We start from the raw sequence: 23,149 nt of genomic DNA on the forward strand, positions 1-23,149 counted from the left end.
CAGTGAGACCTAGGTCCAATGACTTAACCTCCTTGTGCTTCAGTTTCCTCATCTGTAAAATGGGAGTAACAGGACCATCCTCTTATTTGATGATTGAGTGAAAAAATGCATGTTGTGCTCAGTAGTGTTAGTAGTTATTATCACAATCAATTCTTCACAAAGTTTTTGTGAAATGGACAGATGCAGAAAATAGAAGTCAAGCTTGATTACAAATAAACAAAAATCAAACAAGGGAAAAAAAAAACCTTACAATAGCAAAGACAAAAAAACTGAAAGTATAAAACAAAAATATCCCTACACCAAGGTGACTATATTCTTGGTGTCTCTCTCTCTGTGCATGTGTGTATTTGTTTTTGAATCTCTAACCTAGTGGTTCTTAACCAGGGGTGGTTTTGCCCCCAGAGAACACATGGCAGTGTTTGGAGGAAGACATTCTTGGTTATCACACATGGGGTAGGGTGCTACTGGTATCTAGGTGTACACACCAGAGATACAGTTAAACATCTTATAATGCACAGAACAGCCCCCCACAGCAAAGGATTATGTCAGTAGGGTCGAGGCTGAGAAACTGCTCTAATTCTACTGGACTCAGAAAATTTCCCTTTGATGACTCGCATTATAATTAGCAACAAGTTCATGACCCCCTTGCTTCCGGGTTCCTCAGCATGATTCCAGTACAGGCTGGAATTAGAGGAGTTACGGATGAAAGCTATCTGCAAATGTGTGCCACTGACGGTGAGGAAGGCCTTGGTAAGAGAGCACAGAGGATTAGAGCAAATCAGTGACCACTACTGGAAAAGTGACTTAAAGCAGGGCCTGTTGGTGGGCTGAAGGTATCCTCTTCTCAAGCAGAGGATCACTGCTTAGAGATTGCAGAGGGCTTCCAGATGAAAAGCAAAGAACGACGAGACCATCACACAGCCCCTCTGGTGGACCGTGTATATATATCTAGCAGGTTCTGTCTTTCAGAGGCCACAGCGACATCAGGAACCCTCTATCAAATTCCTGATTGTTCACAATGCACTATCAGATTTTCCTTCTCACAGATGAACTCCATTCCACCATGATGCACTTGTCCATAGATAGTCCATCAGCAGGGCGCAGTAGTAGTCATCCCTAGATTTGAATCCCAACTCTTCTGTTTATTACCTGTGTGACATCTTTGCATTTTAGTTCCCCCTACACTGGTAGCAAAGTGGTTAAGTGCTACGACTGCTAACCAAAGGTTCGGCAGTTCGAATCTGCCAGGCACTCCTTGGGAACTCTATGGGGGTTCTACTCTGTCCTATAGGGTCACTATGAGTTGGAATCAACTCAACGGCACTGGGTTTTTCGTTTATCTGAGAAAGGGGGAGTGCAATAATAGCTATCTCGTAAGGTAGAGGAGGCCCTGGGTGCCACAGATGGTTAAGAGCTTGGCTTATAGCTGAAAGAGTGGTGGTTAAAGTCCACCCAGAGCACCTCAGAAGAAAGGCCTGGTGATCTAGTTTCAAAAAACCAGCTATTGAAAACCCTATTGAGGTCAGTCCTACTCTCACACATCTGGGGTCACCATGAGTTGGAATCAACTCAATGGCAACTGTTTTTTGTTTTTTAAATAGGGTGGATGTGAGGATTAAATGAGTAAAACATCTAAAAAAGTGCTTTTGAACAGTAACTGGCACACAGTAAGTTCCCCACAGCCCCACTGCTTCCTTTTGTAACCCAATGATGAGGACACCCACCTGGGCATCTGTACTTGCCGCCTCTGCCGATGCCCCGGCTAATGTTCCCCGCTGAGTGACCGTCCCGGAGCCCACCTGTGTTTTTCTAGATGCACTGATTGTTTGACTCAAGTATTTATCGAGTGAGTACCTGATATGTGCACTGTGGACAAAGCAAATAACAGGAAAGCCCAGTCCCTGTCTTCATGGAGTTTCAGGTTTGGTGATGAATGGCTTTGCCTCTTCCCAAGTAGTTTAGGCCTCCACTACGGCAGCCTCCTTGGAGGACTGAACCCAGTGAGACAAAGAGAAAGTGGAAAGGGGCTTTGGAATCAGACATACATAGGTTCAAATTTGGGTTCTATGGGTTTTATAATGTTGGTGAGTTACTGAAACACTTCACATCAATTTAGAAGCCATACCAAGCCAAAAAATCAAACCTGTTGCAGTCAAGTTAATTCCTACAGATAGCGACCCTACAGGACAGAGCAGAACTGCCCTACAGTGTTTCCAAGGCCGTAAATCTTTACGGAAGCAGTCTGCGACATATTTGTCTCACAGAACGGCTGGTGGGTTCAAACCATCGACATTTTGGTTAGCAGCCAAGTGCTTAACCACTGCACCACCATGGCTCCTTTAAGAAGCAGTATAGAGAAGTCAAATTATCCAGGTTTGAATCTTAGCTTTACCACACATTAACTGACAGCCACAACAATGGACTCCAACACGAACAGTCGTGAAGATGGTGCAGGACTGGGCAGTGTCTCACTCTGTTATACATAAGGTTGCCATGAGTTAGAGCTGAAATGCCCCATAGGATTTCCAAGCCTGTAAATCTTTATGGGAGCAGATCGCTGGGCCTTTTCTCCCGCGGAACTGCTGGTGGGTTCAAACCGCTGCCCTTTCAGTTACCAGCTGAGCACTTAAAATTATTATTACCATTGTTATACCAAGAACTATTGCATTAGGTTGCTGAAAGGATTAAATGAGGTAAACTGAGTGAATCTTATTGTTTTTGACATACATGCCTGTGATACATGTTTTACTCCAGTTCTAGGCATAGGTACTCCAGGTACCTAGTCATTCTTAACCTTTTATAGGTCACAGATCTCTCTGCAAATCTCACAGAAGTTTTAGACTCTGTCTTTGGAAAAGTACAACTGGGTATATATTATAGATTGAATTGTGTCCCCCAAAAGGTATGTTGAAGTCCTAACCCCCAGTGCCTGCGAACATGAACTTGTTTGGAAAGAGGGTCTTTGACAATGTTATCAGTTAACATGAGGCCACACTGGAGTAGGGTGGGTCCTAATCCAATACAAGTGGTGTCCTTATAAAAGAGGAGAAGAGGTACAGGCACACACCCAGAAGGAAGATGGAAGCAGAGACCACAGCGATACATCTATAAGCCAATGAATAAGAAGGATTGCCAGCAACCACTGGAAGCTAGAAAGGAGCAATGGAGGAACTTCCCCCAGAACCTCAAAGAGAGCATAGCCCTGCTGACACTTTGGAGACTTCTAGCCTCCAGAGCTGTGAGACAATACATTTCTGTTGTTGTAAACCACCCAGTTTGTGGTACTTTGTTACAGCAGCCTAGGAAACTAATACAGTATATGTAAAGAACATCTGTTTCCAAGTTTAGGGTGTTACAGATTTCCCAAGGACCACCTAAGAATCCCAGCTGTCTAACCTCAAATATAAAACTGGATTCCAGAGATTTCAATTCACATCTTTACACCCTCTCCCTGCAGAATTCTCCCAGAGGAAGAAAAGTAAAACACATTGGGCGTATAAATGAAATAAGTATTCATTCACCACATTATTGCAAAGCACTGGTGTCACCACAATGCTAAGGAGCTGCTCTTGCCCTCAAGGAATTTATACTCTTTAAGGGACACAGAAGTCCTGGTGGTACAGTGGTTAAGCCTGGACTGCTAACTGAAAGGTCTGTGATTCAAACCCACCAGCTGCTCCGTGGGAGAAAGACATGGCAGTCTGCTTCCGTAAAATTAGAGCCTTGGCAACCCTATGGGGCAGTTCTACTCTGTCCTATAGAGTCGATATGAGTTGGAATTGACTTTACGGCAATGGGTTTAAGGAAGATAGTACATAGGGTGGTCAAAATAAACAAATGCCATGTCTTATTGGGGCTCAGAGAAAGGAGAGTTTATTTCTGGGAGGTGAGATGAGAGGAAGTTTTGAACTTTCACTTGAACTTCAAGTTAGGGTAGAATTTTGGCAGTCAGAAACAGAGGCTTCGAGAAGCATTTAAGGTAGAGAAAAACAGCCTGATCACAATGAAAAGTTTGGAAATTAGAGAATGTTTCAGAAAAGATAAACCATTTTAGCTTTGCTAGGGCAAAGGCCATCTCTTTGAGGGGAGAAGATAACAGTAGAAAAGTAGTCATATAAATATACTGCTTTGGTCTAAAATGGGAAACCCTGGTGGCGTCGTGGTTAAGTGGTACAGCTGCTAACCAAAGGGTTGGCAGTTCAAATCCACCAGGTGCTCCTTGGAAATTCTATGGGGCAATTCTACTCTGTCCTATAGGGTCGCTATGAGTTGGAATTGGCTCAATGAGTTGGAATTGGCTCAATGGCAACGAGTTTGGGTTTTTTTCGGGGGGGGGTCTAAAATGTTCAAGAAATATAATCCTAGATTAAGTTGCAAGTAGCCACGTTTGGTTCTAGCTTGTTAAGCCAAAAAAAAAAAAAAAAAGGGTGGGGTGGATATTTTCTTTTTGAAAGGAGAGAAGGTAGCTCATAAAATAAGAGGTAAAGATGAATTGGGCAGGAAATGGGTAGTTCCTGGGGTCTAGGGGATGGGGACTAATTCATATCAGCTTTTCAGCATTCTGCCAGGATGAATCAGCCTCAGTCACTCTCTGCTCTTCGGTAATTCCTCTCTAGGCTCAAGTTCCCAGGAGATAGTCTGCCTGGCTTTGGGGGAGCCAGGGGAGGGCAGGGCTCTAAGACTCCATGCAATGGGGGAAGAGTGACTCCCCTAAGGAAACTGGGGTGTTGTCATCGAAAGGAAAGGAAATCAATAGATATGTCTTTTTAGTCACAGATAAATTTTGCATGGGTTATACTTTGATATCTCTATTTCGGTAATGAGGTAGGGAGGGCGGTGCTGAGTTAGCCTCGTGGGCTGGGCAGAGGGAGGAAAACCTCTGTAGATGAGCTAATGAACATATAGAATGAACTAATGACAGCTATTTGGCACATGATCGATACCTGTCCTGAAACGGATCTCGTTTAAGCAAGATTATCAGTGCTGGGAAAATATGATGCTTAAAAAAGATGGCATGGTGAAATGTTCAGGAAATAATACACTGAATGCTTGTAAAATCTCAAATCCCCAGACCCCAAAACACTGCAATTTATTATACACTACTTTCTTCCAGCCCACCTATCTTCAAACCCTGGGTCTTTGCTATTTTTCTCTCAATTTTACATAGATAAAGAAACTCATTAACTGATAATCCCTTAGTGATCCCTTCAGGAGTCATATTTACTTCCAGGGTCTCCTAACTACTCACAAAGTACTGGGTGAATTGATTGCTCCTTACATTTCTGATTATTTCACACTCTTGGGGTCTCTAAGATTATGGAATAGTTTATGTCTAGTTATTTTAGTTCATGGTGAAACAGGCTTGCTCCTCAGCAGCTACTCTGTATCAATGGAATGGAGACTGATTACATTATTAACAGTTTTCTTTTAAATGTCCCATTCTGGAACTCAGCTTTCCCAGCATTCTTTTTGTCCTTCTCCCAGAATGCACCTTGCCCCAGAAACCAGTTAACCTGTTACACTAGAGTCGGTTCTGGCTCATGGTGACGCCACGTGTGCTCCAAAGGGTTTTCAATGGCTGTGATAACCAAGTCTTCTTCCAGGTTGCTTCTGGGTGGATTCTGAACTGCCAGACCTTTTGGTTTGTAGCTGAGTGCTTAACCTTTTGCTCTACCAAGGGACTCCTTTACCCCAGAAAAGGGAAATTAATTCTTCCAAGAAGACTTCACTGACCACACAATCTTAAACAAGCTCTCCTCTCTCTCCAGCTCTGATATGCTCCTTCTCAACCCCTCATCTGTTTCCCACATAGCACTTACCACAGTTTGTGGTTATTCTGAATGACAAGTTACTGTTCTTTGTGAGTCTATTTCTTCCAGTAGAAGGGGTTTTGTGAAAACAGGGTTTTGTTTATCTCGTCTGCAGCCATATGCCCAGCACCTAGCCCTATAGCTGGCATACGGTAGGTGCTCAATAAACATCTGCTGAATGAATGAATGAAACCATATGCCTCCTTCTACTATATAGGGAGAAACCCGTGAGAGCCGGAACTTGGCAGGACTGCCTTGTTTTTCAAGGTCTCACAAGTTTTCCGCCTTTGACAGGGTGCAGTCTTACCACTTTTTCTCTCTCTCTCTCTGTTAGTGGAAAATATTTGAGTTTTCCTTCTCTGACAGGTTTCCACCTAACACACATCCCAACTTTTGCAGGTTTTACTGTATATCCTTTTCCTCTCTCTTGCTGTCTCCCTCTCCTTTTCCTCCCCACTTCCCTTTTCTCTCATTTTCCTTGCAGTGGTCTCCTTCTCTTCCTCTTCCTTTCCCCTTTCACTCCATTCTCCTAATTCCATTCATTCAACCAACCAAGACTTGTGAACCCCAACTCCATTTAAGTTACGCACCATGAAAGACAAACACATAAAGTAGACACAACTCCTTCTCACAAGGAAACTAAAATCTCTCTCCTTCTCTTTTGTACTTTACATCAGAGCTCCTGAATTGCCCCGGCTCCCAGAACAACAATTCATGATCAGTTTTCCTGAACAGTCCTGATACCAAAGAGTTGAGCCTGTCAACCCTACAACATGCTCAGAATTGCCAGCTGCTGGGTGCTTTTTGGTATGGAAAATATGCTTGCATACTCAAGGGCAGGGCTCCAGTCATTCCAGACAGGATGAGAATAAGGTCCTGATAGTGCCGTAGAAGAGGCTTATGAAATTCCAAGTCAAGGACAGTAAAGCTTGTCCCATATGACCAGGTGTCCTGCTCCCTCTGGCCCTAGCTGCACCTCTCCTGACTCCCTGTTGTCACACTCAACACAAGGGAAATCTATGTGTTTATTCCACGGCCATTTCAGCTCTTCTCTCTCCCTTTGGGCAGAACCCCACTGCTTCTTCTCTGGCTTGATGCCTTGCCTTGTCATCTATACATGTCTAGTTTAAGTTTCTTTCCTGCCCACAAGCTACTTTTCTAGAAACTGACCCTGAAGAAGGCGTAGACCTAGAGGGCTATGTTTGTGTCACATGATCTTGTCCCTCTGGCCACCGATGACCACATGGAGGGTAGTCTCCTGGCTCAAAGAGAATTGATTCATAGCTGGGCTGGAAATCAATTCATAGGCTGAGTGGAGCCATTCTCAAGACTTTGAATTAGGAACCATAGGAAATCAATCATCTTCAATTTTAGACTTGTATAGTTGTGTTGACTTGGGGTTGGCAGTCATGCTGGGCCATGTGCAAACAAAGGATGCTGGCTGTGAGAGAGAATGGAAGCAGAGGCACAGAGAGAAGCAAAGATGACAGAGACCATAAGGCCTCTGAAGGATGAACAAATCAGCTCTGGTCCCTGGCAGCTCCCCAGAGCTAGTTCTCATCTGCCTGGCTTTACCTGATGCATGTATTCATGAGACCGCCCCAGGATCCTCCCAATATCTTCCCTTACTTAACTAAATGGCTTGAATGGTTTTTTGCTCCCTGCAACCAAAGTGCATTAATACACACCCATCTTTCTACTTTGGGTTCTCTTTTGGCCCTTTCCAGATTTGCCCCTTCTATGCACCTCGTGGGCAGCCAGCACTTGTCAGTCAGTGGAGGCCTACACGTTGCTAACGTGCTGACCAAGTTTCAGCAAAGCTTCCAAACTAAGGCAGACTAGGAAGAAAGGCCTGGAGATCTACTTCCGAAAATCAGCCACGGATCACAATGGTCTGAACCGCAACAGATTATGGGGATGGTGCAGGACCAGGCAGTATTTCATTCCATTGTACAGTTGGGGGCCAAGTCGGTGGCAGCCAACAACAACATGAAACTCTACTCTTGACTCAAACTCAAAGATGTACATGCAGTCTTCCACCCCTTGAAGAAGCTGCCTTGGCTTACCTATCAGGAAGTGTCCTGTGGGCAAGCTACCTGCATACCTGCTACAGGCTTGAGTCAGTCTATTACTGAACCCTGCAACAATGTACCCGCAGGCATTTACTCTATCTAATAATATGAAGAGTTTTAAACCAAACTCAGTACTGAAGTCACTCCTGAGGTTCACCCTTCAGCCAAAGATTAGACAGGCCCATAAAACAAAACAAGATTAAATGGACACACCAGCCTAGGGGCAAGGACGAAAAGTAAGGAGAGGATAGGAAAGCCAGTTAATGAGGAACCCATGGTTGAGAAGGGAGAGTGTTAACACGTAGTAGGGTTGGTAATCAATATCACAAAACAATATGTGTATTAATTGTTTAATGAGAAACTAATTTGCTTTGTAAACCGTCATCTAAAATACAATATTAAAAAAAAGTTTTAAACCATTTTTTCTTTAATGACTTTTAATCACATTTGAAAAAGAAATGCTATTGGCTACAGGAGGCTATAATAATAACACTCTAGACAAGCTCTACAGGTTTTACATGCATTGCTTCATCCATGGCAACCCAAAGAATCACAACAGTAAACATGGTTATCTCTTGTCCTGGGGCTAAAATTGCCTCCCTCTCTCTTTCCAGGGATAAAGGTCACAAATTATTTTCTCAAATGTAGTTTGGCCTGGTTAATAGAAAGTGCTCACAATCAATATGAACAAAGAAAAACCTTTAAATGTGACTGTGATCACTGTATCACTGGAATTCAGTTCAAAGAGCTCCTGCTTAAGAAAGTACCTGGGTCAAGTATGAAACAGGAAGACTAAACGCAGGCCACACCAAGAACAATCAAGGAGTTCTCTAACACTCCCTGACCTAAAGCCAGAGAGTTTGGTTACTTATTTGCTACTGCTCGGAACCAGGGGTTCCAGCAACTTCGCGGTTATTTTACAACATCCTTGTACTCCATGCCCATCTGGATCTAAAACGGGGAGTGCGGAAGCTATTAAGCTCAGCTGGTTTTCTGCCCCAATTAAAGACAAGGGGGCTGGTGTCTAATTGCAAAGCTGCTGACACCTGCCTTTGAGTATTACTCACTGATCATGTCCTCAAATAATCTGCAACAGGTTAAGAGGATTTCTGGGGAGGCAACTGTTTGAATCTTTTGAATTCCTCAGTTTGGGAAGACAGATTTGCTTACATCAGATGGTTCTAGATTCACAACAGAAAGGAAAATACAGCATTTAAACGTAAAAAAAAAGTAATGTAGCTGAGACATACTTTTTAGGGTATTTGTCCAGCTCTCTAAGATCCCCCATCTCTGGAAACCTCTCCTCTCCCCCAAATACACAGAGATAGAGTTGGAGTGGCCTGGGTTCAGAGTGTGGCCCCAGTACTCTCTGGATGGGTCTGTAAATTCTTTAACCCTTTTTCCCTTGGTATTTTTTCTGTAATATGGGGATTATATTCTTAGGGTTGTTCTGAGGATGATATAAGATAATGCTTAGAACAGCACCTGGCACTTAGGAAATAATCAATGTTATCCATTATTTCTTGGTTCCATGCTCCAGGTCCAGCTGACCCATACTGGAACCATCCGATTTGGGATGGCAGTTTGGGATTGGGATGAAGTTAGTCTTTCCATGTGGGTAAACCCATAGCATGAAACCCCCGTACTTTGCTTTCAGGTCTGAGGAGCAGGGAATACAGTCTCAGTGAGAGCAAGAGAGTTCACTTCGGGTTCCTCATTGCTTTTCCTTTCCTATGTCCAGTCCTGTGCTGAGCCTGCCTGCCTTCCTACCCTTGGCTTTCAAGAGACACCCGTTTGCTTAGAAAAAAGTAACCTTTCCGTCCACCCAGATGTGCCTGAGAAGAAAGGCCTGGCAAACTACTTGCAAAAAATCAGCCATTGAACCCTATGGAGCACAGTGCTACTCTGACACCCATGGGATTGCCACGAGTTGGAGTCGACGCCATGATGCCTGGTGTTTGGTTTTGCTTAGACTAGCTTCGTCAGTCTATTATTTGGTTAGAGTTCTAACCAATACACCTAAACCCAGAAAAAAGAAGAGATCTGCTTAAGATGGAAAAGGAGGAGGTGCAGACCTTAAATTCCGTTACCGTCAGATTGAAATGGATTAAAGCATGCAAGAAGGGAATGGCCACGTTTCCTTCTAATGAGTTAGTATTGGGACTTTTTCCCAGAAACTCCATATTGACCTGCTTTTTTTTTCATTTCCACGGTTTGATCTTTTTTGATCTAAGGACATATAAGATTAAGTTCTACTATAAAAAAATAAATAAAGATACACAGTTGGTGCTTCGAAGTAACACATAGCCACAGACAGAGCTCTTTATAAAAAGAAGTCTCCACTTCAGGATTTTTAAAGGGTAGTGTGGGTTGGAGGAAACCCTGGTGGCGCAGTGGTTAAGTGTTACAGCTGCTAACCAAACAAAGGTTGGCAGTTGGAATCCACCAGGCGCTCCTTGGAAACTCTGAGGGGCAGTTCTACTCTGTCCTATAGGGTGGCTATGAGCGGGAACTGACTCGATGACAATGGGTTTTTTTTCTTTTTTTAAGGAGAAAACATGGTTTTGATTTTTATGACATTAAGGTTTTAGCAAGAAGAAATAACAAAAGAAGGAAATTGTATTAGCCTTAGGCGTTAACGTAAAAACACAGACCAGAACTTTCCATTTCTCCCACCCTCATTGCCACCACCAAATCATCGATGTAGGAGTATAAGAATTTCCCTTGCCCTGAATGAAAAGAAAAATGGGATTTGGGACTGTAAATCCCAGTCTAAGGAGCCCTGGTGGCAAAGTGGTTAAGCACTTGGCTGCTAACGGGAAGATCTGCAGTTCGAACCCACTAGCAGCTGCTCTTCGGGAGAAAAGACCTGGTGATCTGCTTCCATAAAGATACAGCTTTGGGAACCCTATGGGGAAGTTCTACTCTGTTCTCTAGAGTCACTTTGAGTCAGAGTTGAATCCACAGCGGCAGGGTTTTGTTATTGTTTTAAGTCCTTATTCTAGGCTCTTTTAACCCTGAGCGAGTCACTTAATTCCAAGGATCCTGAAAATCCTTCACTCTAGTAACTGTTTAGGCTGCAGAGGGTCTGATGCCCAGACTGTCATCTTTTCGTGTAGTTCTGTGCCTCAGGTTAATTTTGATTGCACTTCTAAGAAGAGTGGTCCAGGAAAACTTAAGAAATACTCTTTAAAAATGGAGTCCAGTGTCTGAGGTTTCAATAAGGGCCTTTTGTGTCAGCAGCATGAAGACACGCCTCCGTCAGATACCCAGGGGGCGGATGAAAAGGAGTGCCGGTGGCAGGGTGGGAGGGGAACACGGGCTGCCCTGGGCACAATTCCAGCCTAGTCAATAGCAGAGGCCTGGAATGCACGCTTAGGCGTCGAGGTGGGCGTACTTCTACGCAAACCGTATTCTCTAAAGACAACCTACCTGGGTTGAAATAAAATATAATATTTAATAAATCTTGGTCTCCCCATGTGATGGCATTCTTGTATTTCTGGTACAGAGGGTATAACATGTCCTCCCAAGCCAGGCCTGTTGAAATCAAGCTGTTCTGGAAAAGAGAAAACCATCAGAGCGCTGAGGCAAAGCAAGTGTATTTTGTCCATTATGAAACTGTGCAGGGGAACGGGCTTTCCTTCCCCCTAGGGGAATGAAGCAAGTAGAGGAGGGGTCCAGCTAGCCTCAGGGCATAGGACAAGGCTGGTGGATTTACATGTTGGACCCCTTCCTTTCTTTCTGCCCTGTTTTTGTTTTGTTTTAAAGCTACAGATTTAGAGTTTAGTCAGATGTACCCGTGGATGGACCAGGAACTGGTAGTGGGGAGTATGGTTTCTACTCAGAAACCCATGCCAGAAATTGAACCTCTTTCTTATTATGCTTAGTTCTTGTCTCTGAAGTGAGGGAACAAAATACAGAGAGTAGAATTAAGGTAATCTTAAAGGCAAACAGGGGACAGTGGGAGATGGGGGAGGTCTGGGTTTGACTTCTGGCCAGTAGATCTCTTGCACAGCCACTGCACATCTGTCTGGAGGCTTGCGTGTTGCTACGATGCTGAATAGGCTTCAGCTGAGCCACCAGACTAAGACAGACTAGGAAGAAAGACATGGCAATCTACTTCCAAAAATCAACTCATGAAAACCCTGTGGAACACAAGGGTCTGATCTACAACCAACCCTGAGGCTGGCATAAGACCAGGCAGAGGTTTGGTCCGTTGTGCATGGGGTCACCACAAGTTAGGAGACAACTCAATGACAGCTAAAATAATTATTTATTGTCTTGAAATATTTGTTTATTTTTAAATATTTATTTATTTTTAAAATAACCACAATAAAAGTTCAATCAGCACAGAAAGATATAAAGTGGAAAAGTAAAAATCTTCAGCTATCCCCTATGATTTCCATTCTCATATTCTCCAAAAGTATCCACAATTTACAGTCTCTTAGGTATTCATCTAGGAGTTTCTAGGTGGACACAAATGGTCATGCTGTACAGCATTATACTGTGTTGTTGTTGTTAGGTGACATTGAGTTGGTTCCAACTCATAGCGACCCCATGGACAACAGAACAAAACACTGCCCAATCCTGTGCCATCTTCACAATCATTATGCTTGAGCCCATTGCAGCAATCTACCTTGTTGAGGGTCTTCCTCTTTTTCACTGGCCCTCCACTTTGCCAAGCATGATGTCCTTCTTCAGGGACTGATCCCTCTTGATGACATGTCCAAAGTATGTAAGACGTAGTCTTGCCATCCTTGCTTCTAAGGAGCATTCCAGTTGTACTTCTTCCAAGACAGATTTGTTTGTTCTTTCACCAGTCCATGGTAATTCTTTGCCAACAACACAATTCAAAGGCGTCAGTTCTTCTCCAGTCTCCCTTATTCGTTGTTGTCCAGCTTTTGTATGCATATGAGACGAATGAAAACACCACGGTTTGGGTCAGGTGCACCTTACTCTTCAAGGTAACATCTTTGCTTTTCAACACTTTAAAGAGGTCGTTTGCAGCAGATTTGCCCAATGCAATGTGTCTTTTGATTTCTCGACTGCTGCTTCCGTGGCTGTTGATTGTGGATCCAAGTAAAATGAAATCCTTGACAGCTTCAATCTTTTCTCTGTTTATCATGATGTTGCTTATTGGTCCAGCTGTGAGGATTTCTGTTTTCTTTACGTTGAGGTGTAATTCATACTGAAGGCTGTGATCTTTGATCTTCATCAGTAAGTGCTTCAAGTCCTCTTCACTTTCAGCAAGCAAGGCTGGTCATCAGCATATTGCAGGTTGTTAATGAGTCCTCCTCCAATCCTGATGCCACCTTCTTCTTTATATAGTCCAGCTTCTCAGATTATTTCAGCATACAGATTGAATAGGTATGGTGAAAGAATACAACCCTGACGCACACTTTTCCTAACTTTAAACCACACAGTATCCTCTTATTCTATTCGGACTACTGCTTCTTGGTCTATATACAGGTTCCTTGCAAGCACAATTAAGTGTTCTAGAATTCCCATTCTTCTCAATGTTATCCATAATTTGTTATGATCCACACAGCCGAATGCCTTTGCATAGTCAATAAAACACAGGTACACATCCTTCTGGTACTCTCTGCTTTCAGCCAGGATCCATCTGACATCAGCAATGATATCCCTGGTTCCGTGTCCTCTTCTGAAACCAGCCTGAATTTCTGGCAGTTCCCTGTCGATGTACTGCTGCAGCCGCTTTCGAATGACCTTCAGCAAAAATTTACTTGTGTGTGATATTAATGATATTGTTCTATAATTTCTGCATCCAGTTGGATCACCTTTCTTGGGAACAGGCATAAATATGGATTTCTTCCAGCTGGTTGGCCACGTAGCTGTCTTCCAAATTTCTTGGCATAGGCGAGTGCGCACTTCCAGCACTGCATCCGTTTGCTGAAACATCTCAATTGATATTCCGTCAATTCCTGGAGCCTTGTTTTTTGCCAATGCCTTCAGAGCAGCTTGGACTTCTTCCTTCAGTACCATCGGTTCCTGATCATATGCTCCTCCTAAAATGGCTGAATGTCAACCAATTCTTTTTGGTACAGTGACTCTGTGTATTCTTTCCATCTTCTTTTGATGCTTCCTGTCTTGTTGAATATTTTCCTGTAGAATCCTTCAATACTGCAACTCCAGGCTTGAATTTTTTTCAGTTCTTTCAGCTTGAGAACATTTTAACTCTTTCACTTAGATATCTTATTTATCACCAGTTATGTTGTTGCTACTGTCTTGTGCTGTCTGAGCAGATTTCAACTCATGGTGACCCCATATGTTATAGGGTAGAACTGCTCCATACGGTTTTCTTGGCTGTAATCTTTACAAAAGCAGGTTGCCAGGCCTTTCTTTTGTGGCAATGCTCGGTGAGTTTGAATCACTTGGTTACCGCCAAGCTTAAATAGTTCATGTCACGTAGATTTACCTAACTCCTTTTAATAGGGGATAATTTTTTTTTGACTCATTCTCCACTGATATTCATTTAGATTCTTTCCATTTCTCTGCTAGGATAAAAGATGAGGCAATGAACACCCTTGTACAAATATCTCTGTGGGTGTATATAAATATATCCCTAGGATAATTCCTAAAAATTTTCCATGGTTTTTGAAGCCTTGGATAAGCACAGAGTTCAAAGATTATGGAATTCAGAAATGCAAAATGATATTTCTGAATGGTAGGTAACCCAGCTGAATCGTGAAATTCATAGCTACTTAGGCTTTTCCTAAACAATGAAGTATTCCCTAACTTTCTAAATACTTTTCTCTCCCTTGGGTCCTCCCATTCTCACCCAAGGCCACATATTTCCAAAATCAGCACACTGACACTCCCTAGCAATGTCACTGTTCAAAAGATACACTATAGCCCAGATTTATACACAAGGAATTTTAAAGTATTTCCTTACCTTGAACTGGGTACTTCTGATGCGTGTTAAGTTCATTAACATGACTCCTGAATTAACTCCCGCAGCACCATAGAAAGGGTGACGAGCAAAACGACTGTACCAGCCAATCTTGGGGATTTCATGCTCAGGGGCCATGGCTGCAAGCTGGGTGGAATTAAAGTGCCTCAGAAGCTTCCAGATATCATCGACAGGTCTCAGGAAGAGAACATCAGTGTCCACATAGAGAAGGGAGTCCACATCCTTTAAAATCACCTTTGTGTGTATCAGGAGCAGAGGTGGAGAAAAACAAAAACAGGTCAGAAATAATGAAGTGTTCTGATACATATAAAATGTCACCAATTTTCATTGATTAATGTGGGTTCTAGAAAGAGTACCACCCTTGGCTCCCTTCCTTCCTTCTCTTTGGACTTGAGGAATAAGGGTCAAACAAGTGGCAGAGACTTTAAAGGAAGATAAATCTTGATCTAGATTGGTTCAATTCCAGGACCCTGGGCTGTATTTAATAATGGTTGAGTTTTTAAATGAATGAAAAAAAAAATCTGCAAATTACCGAGGCTTTCTTTTCTTCCTTCCTCCAGTAAGATCATTTTGTCTTTCTCTCTTAGAGCTAGCTTTTCCTTGGAACCGCCAGGTCTGCATGAGAAAACCTGAAGTGGACAATCTCTAGACCAGCTCATGCCAGGCTTTGGGGTAAACACTCTGTCTCTGGATTCATTTCACCTAGTGTTGGTGGTCATGGTTCTGCATCTTTGTGAAATGATATTTTTAGCTAAGATTTGGACTTGGGAATAGGCAAAGCAAGTTTTTGGCCACCTTCATTGGTACATCAGGTATCGGTGAACTCTTTCTTAAAAAAGGCAAGACAGTGAATATTTTACTCTCTGTTGCAAACTGCTCGAATCTGCCGTTAGAGCATGAAAATAGCCATTAACAATACGTAAATGAATGAGTGTGGCTGTGTTCCAATAAAACTTTATTTAGGGACACTGAAATCTTCATTTGATTTTTCCAACAATTTTAAATGTAAAAACCATTCTCAGCTCATGGGTGGTAGTTTGCCATTTTCCTTTGCAGACCATTCAAGCCAGCCACCTTAGGTAAACGAGTTCTCCAATGCTAACTGCTCAGCTTTACCAGAGTTTTGCCCTGGGTTTTGAGAATTCAAAACCTCAGCTAACAATAAAATGTTATTTGCCTTGTTTTGCCATCGTTCCCTAAATTTAATGGTGGCTTAACCAAAGAAACAATAGAATTTTCTTAGATTCCTGGGCTATCATCATCCTAATACCATAATAACACTCCATTGGGGCCCTCAATATTTAAAATTGATAAATAGGGGCATTTCAAGGAGATTTCAGACTTGAGTAATTTCAAAGCCTATGCCATGATTAGGATTTATCTTTCTTTCCTTACCTATTACAGGAATGGATTTTACAAACTAATAAAAAATAACTATCATCTACCATCATCACCATTTCATAGAAGAAGATGATCTTGACACCTATTTTAACTACCTGAAAATCCTAATGTCAGAATTAGGATGAATTCTTTAAATTGAGTACACTAATTTTTTTTTTTTTTAAACCCACCATATTATCCTTTTTTTTTTCTTATATTTCTTACGGGAGGGAAAACTTTGTCACAGATAAGCACTAGTCTGCCAACTATTTTTTGAAAACTACAACTACAGAGCCCTGCAGAGAAAGGGCAAAATATCTTTAAAAGCATTAATATATGTTATGACACTAATTAGGTATTACATGGAAATACTAGTTAAGATATCCTAGATGCCCAAGACACTCCCAAGGATTCACCCTCCTGCCAATCTCATCTCACTGGGAAGGAAAACTGAAGCATAGCCAAGTGTTCTGTCCAAGTTTGTGTGTCATAAAACATTAGTGATTGCGAGATTTTGGAAAATAAAGTTACAGCCAGATGAAGCCATGCTCTAGAATGTGTTTAAAGGAACATGAGACTTCATGGTGTTCCAAGAAACAGTCAATTTAGAATTAGAGCATCAGAGAGGAAGAGAAAATGATCTCAACCCTTGTGAAAAAGTACAAATTTTTTTCTCTTTAGAGCTGAGTATCTTAGAAGGCTTGAATAAAAGCATATGATGTTAATGTTTTAATTACATAACGGTTATGCAGAAATGTGTTGAGCAAATTCAAGCTCACTCATTTGGTAAGTTTCTTTTTTTTCCTTGGTCTTAAGGCATTAATTTCTTCAATTGAACAAATGTGATTACCGCTCCTCAATAAAACAAATAAAAAAAGAAAACAAAAATAGTTGAAGAATCTAGAAAAAGAAAACTAAAAAGATCTGGAGGCTGGAGGAAGTTCTGTATGAAGCTATACTAAAGACAGTGTCTTTAATCAGCAATGAAAAAGCCAAACGGGCTGTATCAGAAAATTTATAGAATCAGAACAATTTTAAATACACTAAGTTTTTTACCTAACCAATATCCTATTATTCGACATCGAGATTGCTCCCACTTTTTTACTATTATGAGCAACACTACAATAGATATCTTTTTAGAAAAATTTCTGAACACATAATATAGCATTTCATTTTAAAAAAATTTTATTAAATATTTACATGGTGTAAAAATAAAAGTATATTAAGGCAAATTCATTGATAAGTTTTTCCTTCTTTTTCCCTCAGTTACCAGGTCTGCTACTTAGAGGTAAACAATGTTATTGAATTCCTCTGCATTGTGCCAGAGACATTTTATGCATATAAGAATAAACAGCTATCCATATTCAGTTTCCCCTTTTTATGCTACAAATGGTATATCAGTCTTTACAAATGTCAACGGCCTTTTTTTTTTTTAAACAATAGTACACGTAAGAGATCTTTCCATATCAGTACATAAAGTGTTTTTATTATTTTTTATGCCGGTATAGTATTCCATCACGTGGATTTACTATAATTTATCCAGGCTGAAAATACAGAGCATTTAAGTTGTTCTCAAGCTTTTGTTATTACAAACAAGGCTGCAATCAAAAACCTCATGTTGAGTCATTTCAAACACAGATGAATCTATCTGTAGGATAAGAATATATGCACTTGTAATTCTGACAGACATTGCCAAACTACCTTCATAAAAGTGGACCAATTTATGCTTCTACCCACCATGTGAGGAATGTCTCCTTCCCCTCATCTTCACCAACTCAGTCTCTGATCAAACTTTTGGATCTCTGCCAATAAGGGGGCAACCCTCAGGTAGTAGTCTAACAGCTCATTTTAGTTAATCACTTCCTAGCCTTACCCTAAGGAGCCCTGGTGGTACCATGGTTAAGCACTTGGCTCGTAACCGCAAGGTTGGCAGTTCAAACCCACCAAGCGCTTTTGTGGGAGAAAAGATATGGAAAACTGTTTCCATAAAGATTACAGCCTAGGAAACCCTATGGAGCAGTTCTACTCTGTCACATGGGGTTGCTATGCTACGAGTCGGAATCGACTCCATAGCACCCAATAACGACAATAGTCTTACTGTGGTGGGTTGGTCTGGAATCCAGTAGCGGAAGGTGGTACAAAGTTAGCAGACAAGTGGCAAGCATTAAAAGGACCCTTGAATAACAGCTCTGGTTCCCACCAGATGGCAACCACACAAGCCCCAGACCCAAATCAGCATGGATGGGAGACCCTCTAAAGAGCCTTTCTCTAGAACCTTCCTCTGATGATGCTCCATTTTGAAGCCATGCTTTCTGGTGAGTTGGCTGCTACTTTTGGGAAACATACAAATCTTCACTTAAGGAGCCAGTTCAGCCTAAACTAGAGGTTGAAAACTGTGGGTCAAATCCAGCGTATAGATGGGTTTTGCTTAGCATCAAACCAACCAAGCTCACTGCCGTCAAGTTGATTCCAACTCATAGTGCCTTTATATGACAGAGTAGAACTGCCCCATAGGGTTTCCAAGGAGTGGCTGGTAGATTCGAACTGCCAACCTTTGGGTGAGCAGCTGAAAGCTTAAACACTGTGCCACCAGGGCTCCTTGCTTGGCATATATAGCATATTTTTAAAAAATAATATTTTATTATGTTTTTGGTGAAAGCTTACGCAGAAAGTTAGGTTCCCCTTTGACAATTTTCAGACAAATTGATCAATGACATTAGTTACATTTTCCACATTATGTCAACGTTCTCATTAATTGTGTTCTGGCTGTTCCATTTCCAGCACTCTAGCTTCCCTGCCCCCTTATCTTCTCACCTTCACAGTGTTTTTTTTTAAGTCACATGAATAGACAGATGCACATCCATGTCCATTGCAGCGTTATTCATGATAGCAAAAAGACGGAAACAATCTAGTACTCATCAACAGATGAATGGATAAACTATGGTACACACACACAATGGAAGACTACACAACAATACAGAACAATGATAGATCTGCAAAGCATCTCACAACATGGATGAATCTGGAGGCCATTATGCTGAGTGAAATAAGTCAATCACAAAAGGATGACTACTGTATGAGGCCACTACTAGCTACTATAAAAACTCATGAAGAGGTTTACACAAAAAAAGAAACAATCTTTGATGGTTAGGAGGGAGGGGAGGGGTGGAGATGGAAAAACACTAAACAGACAACAGATAAGTGGTAACTTTGGTGGAGGGTAAGATAGTACACAATACTGGAGAAGCCAGTACGACTTGTCCAAGGCAAGGTTGTGGAAGCTCCGTAGATACATCCAAACTCCCTGAGGGACCAAATTACTGGGCTGAGGGCTGTAGGGACCATGATCTCAGGGAACATCTAGCTCAGTTGGTGTAACATAGTTTATAAAGAAAATGTTCTACATTCTACTTTGGTGAGTAGCCTCTGGGGTCTTAAAAGTCTGTGAACAGCCATCTAAGATACTCCATTGGTCTCACCTCATTGGGAGCAAGGCAGAATGAAGAAAACCAAAGACACAAGGGAAAGATTAATCCAAAGGACTAATGGACCACAACTAGCACAGCCTCCACCAGACTGAGTCCAGCACAACTAGATGGTGTGGGCTACTACCACTGACTGCTCTGACAGGGATCACAACAGAGGCTCCCAGACAGAGCTGAAGAAAAACGTAGAGCAAAATTCTAACTCACAAAAACAAAAACAAAAAAGACCAGACTTACTGGTCTGACAGAGACGGGAGAAAACCTGAGAGTATGGTCCCCGGTCACCATTTTAGCTCAGTAATGAAATCATTCGCGAGGTTCGCCCTTCTGCCAAAGATTAGACAGGCCCATAAAACAAAATGTGACTAAATGGGCACATCAGCCATGGGGCAAGGATGAGACGGCAGGAGGGGACAGGAAAGCTGGTAATGGGGAACCCCAGGTCAAGAACAGGAAAGTGTTGGCATGTAGAGTGGTTGGCAACTGACATTAAAAAAAGTAATCCCAAAGTTACATCTCAGAGACATAGTACAAACACAGTGTCTAAGAATCTTGAGTCTGGCATTTCTGAGTTCAGATCCTGGCAGCATGACCCACTAGCCCTGTAACTTAGGACAAGTTGCTCAGTCTTTCCAGGTCTCAGTTTCCCCATTTGTAAAAGGTGGAAAGCAAAACCACCACCACCTCCAGCCCCACCCTGGGTTGTTATAACAATTAAGTGAAATAACGCACACACGGTACTCAATACTGTGGCTGATATACAGTAAACGAAAACCTGTTGCTGTCACGTTGATTCTGACTCACAGTGACCCCATAGGACAGAGCAGAACTGCCCCATAGTGTTTCCATGGAGTGGCTGGTGGATTCGAACTGCCAATCTTAACCACCGAGCCTGCCAGCAGGGCTCCGGTACATAGTAAGTGCTCAATAAATAGCAGGTACTGTTGCTGTAAGTGGTCTCTGTGTTGGCTCATTTAAAATGGCAAGTGTTAATTCGTTACCATTCGCATCACTCCCCACAGCACTTCAAAACGTGTCGACAGTAAAAAAAAGGCTTTTTATAGAGTCAAGCAGTGAAAAACTGAAGTTTTTGAATGTTTTTAATACCATAATCCACTTATTACCTTAACTGAAAACAAGTATGGGCGGCCTTTTTACTCTTTATCTGGAGGAAAAAAAAGACAAAAAAATCACGTTGCCTCTGTGAAGGCTAATTCTGCAGCAAGTATTGTTGGTATTAATTTGAAGAGGATCATTGTTGGCCGTGTTATGATGGAAGAGGAAAATTTACCAAAAGGATATAAAATTAGCCATTATAATTCCTTTATGGAAATTAGTCAGCACTAGAAACGAAGCCTTTGTTTTCTTAGAGTGGGGAAAAAAGGCCGCACACAACAGCTATTTGTACATGGTGCTGCTGGTTGTCACGGGTCTCCCCGTCCCGCCCCTTCCACTGCTCCAACCTGGGCAGCTGCCTTGATGACCTGCTCAGCCCTCTGGCCACAGGCGGGACGGGGACCGCAGGCGGGACGGGGACCGCAGGCTCACCGCGCACCTTCCAGTTCGTTTTGCTCAAACCTCTTCTGACTTTGACGGGACGACTTGGCGGCTGAAAGCTTGGGGTCTGCAATGTGACTACCTGTGTTCCAACCCCACTTCCACCACTGACTGTGTGATCTTGGGCAAGCTGCTTAAGCCGGGAAAGCCTCAGTTTCCCCAACCTATAAAGAAGGTTGAGAGCCCGCTTCACAGTGCCGCTGGGACCATTACGGGAGACCCTGTGTGTGAAGCCCCGGCGCCTTCAGTAAATGCCGTCTGATATCATCACTCTCACCGCGGTCTCCAAGGCCAGGTTCCTTGCCTCAGCCCAGGTCATTGTAACTGGCCTTGGTGGCGGCAGTGTTAGCGGCAGCAGAGGTAGCGGCAGCGGTAATAGCAGTAGAAGCCACAACAGCAGTAGCAGTAGCAGTAGTAGCAGCAGTAGAGTATTAGCACTAGTAATAGCCACAGCCACAATATGGTGGCAGCAGCAGCAATAGTAGTAGCAGTAGTAGTAGTAATTGTAGCCGCAGTAGTGACAGTAGCAGTAGTAGCAGCGTCAGCAACAGTAATCATAGTAGTAGCAGCAGCAGCAGGTGTAGCAGCAGCGGTAGTAAGGGCAGCAGTAGCAGCAGCAGCAATAGTAGTAGCAGCAGCAGCAATAGTAGTAGCAGCAGCAGCAATAGTAGTAGCAGCAGCAGCAGGTGTAGCAGCAGCGGTAGTAAGGGCAGCAATAGCAGCAGCAGGTGTAGCAGCAGCGGTAGTAAGGGCAGCAATAGCAGCAGCAGCAATAGTAGTAGCAGCAGCGGTAGTAAGGGCAGCAATAGCAGCAGCAGCAATAGTAGTAGCAGCAGCAGCAATAGTAGTAGCAGCAGCGGTAGTAAGGGCAGCAATAGCAGCAGCAGCAATAGTAGTAGCAGCAGCGGTAGTAAGGGCAGCAATAGCAGCAGCAGCAATAGTAGTAGCAGCAGCGGTAGCAGCAGGAGCAGCAGCGGTAGCAGTGGTAGCAGCAGCAGGAGCAGCAGCAGCAGTAGTAGCAGTAGAAGCAGCAGTAGTAGCAAGCAGCAGCAACAGTCGTAGCAGAAGTAGTAACAGCAGCAGTAGCAGCAGTAGTGGTGGTAGTAGCAGCAGTAATTGAAAGTAATAAAGAGAATGAGATACAGTTCTCAAGGCAGACAGATAAGAGGAAAAGTACAGTGTAGGTGACGACAGGGCTGGCACAGAAGCACAAAGCAGAGCACATAAACCAATCTGACGTGAAACTAGGGAAGGCTTCCCAGAAGTGGCACCTCACGTGAGAGATGAGTCAGTGAAGAGCAGGGCAAGGGTGCTGAAGGTAAGTGAAACAGCATGTGAAAAGGCCCAGAGATGAAAAGAAAGCATGCCACATGGTAGGGCTGCAAGTTGTTGGGTGGGGCTGTGTGGTGGGAGAGCGAGGAGTGGTGAGAGATTGAGCTGGTGAAGTGCCTTCCCACACCCCCACATCCAAGTCTCGGCAAGTCCAATAGGTTCTACCTCCAGAATACGTCCGAGTCTACCCATTTCTCTTTCTCCACTGTCTCGTTCTGAGCCCAGGGTGCCATTACAGCTCCCTGGCACTCTGAAAAGATCGATCCCGTCTCCCTACATCCACACTCGCCCAACTCCAGTCCATCCCCCACACAGCAGCCAGATGGATTCTGACATTTCCAGTGTGATGTCTTTTTTTGGCCCGTGGGTTACTTAGAAGCATGTTGCATAATTTCCAAGTATTTGGGATTTTCCAGATAGTTTTTTGTTATTCATTTCTAATTTAATTTCCTTTTAGTCAGAGAACATGCGGTATATGATTTCAATCATTTTAAATCTACTGAGATTTGTTTTATGGTCCAGAGTCCTGGATGGCATAAACGGTTAAGCACTCGCTGCTAACTGAAAGGTTGGAGGTTCATT

General features: G+C 42.9%; 1 protein-coding gene across 1 annotated transcript in view; it reads right to left on the minus strand.

The window, feature by feature from the left end:
• Window positions 1-23,149, minus strand: part of GXYLT2 (glucoside xylosyltransferase 2) — a 106,929-nt gene that overhangs the window by 12,748 nt on the left and 71,032 nt on the right. Inside the window, exons 4-5 of the mRNA XM_064275011.1 lie at window positions 14,796-15,047; window positions 11,315-11,438 (exon numbers count right to left, since the gene is read on the minus strand). Coding sequence (XP_064131081.1) covers window positions 11,315-11,438; window positions 14,796-15,047 — 376 coding nt within the window. The remainder of the gene's footprint in view (window positions 1-11,314; window positions 11,439-14,795; window positions 15,048-23,149) is intronic.

This window comes from Loxodonta africana, chromosome 22, assembly GCF_030014295.1.
Source record: "Loxodonta africana isolate mLoxAfr1 chromosome 22, mLoxAfr1.hap2, whole genome shotgun sequence".
In the NCBI taxonomy this organism is placed as follows: domain Eukaryota; kingdom Metazoa; phylum Chordata; class Mammalia; order Proboscidea; family Elephantidae; genus Loxodonta; species Loxodonta africana.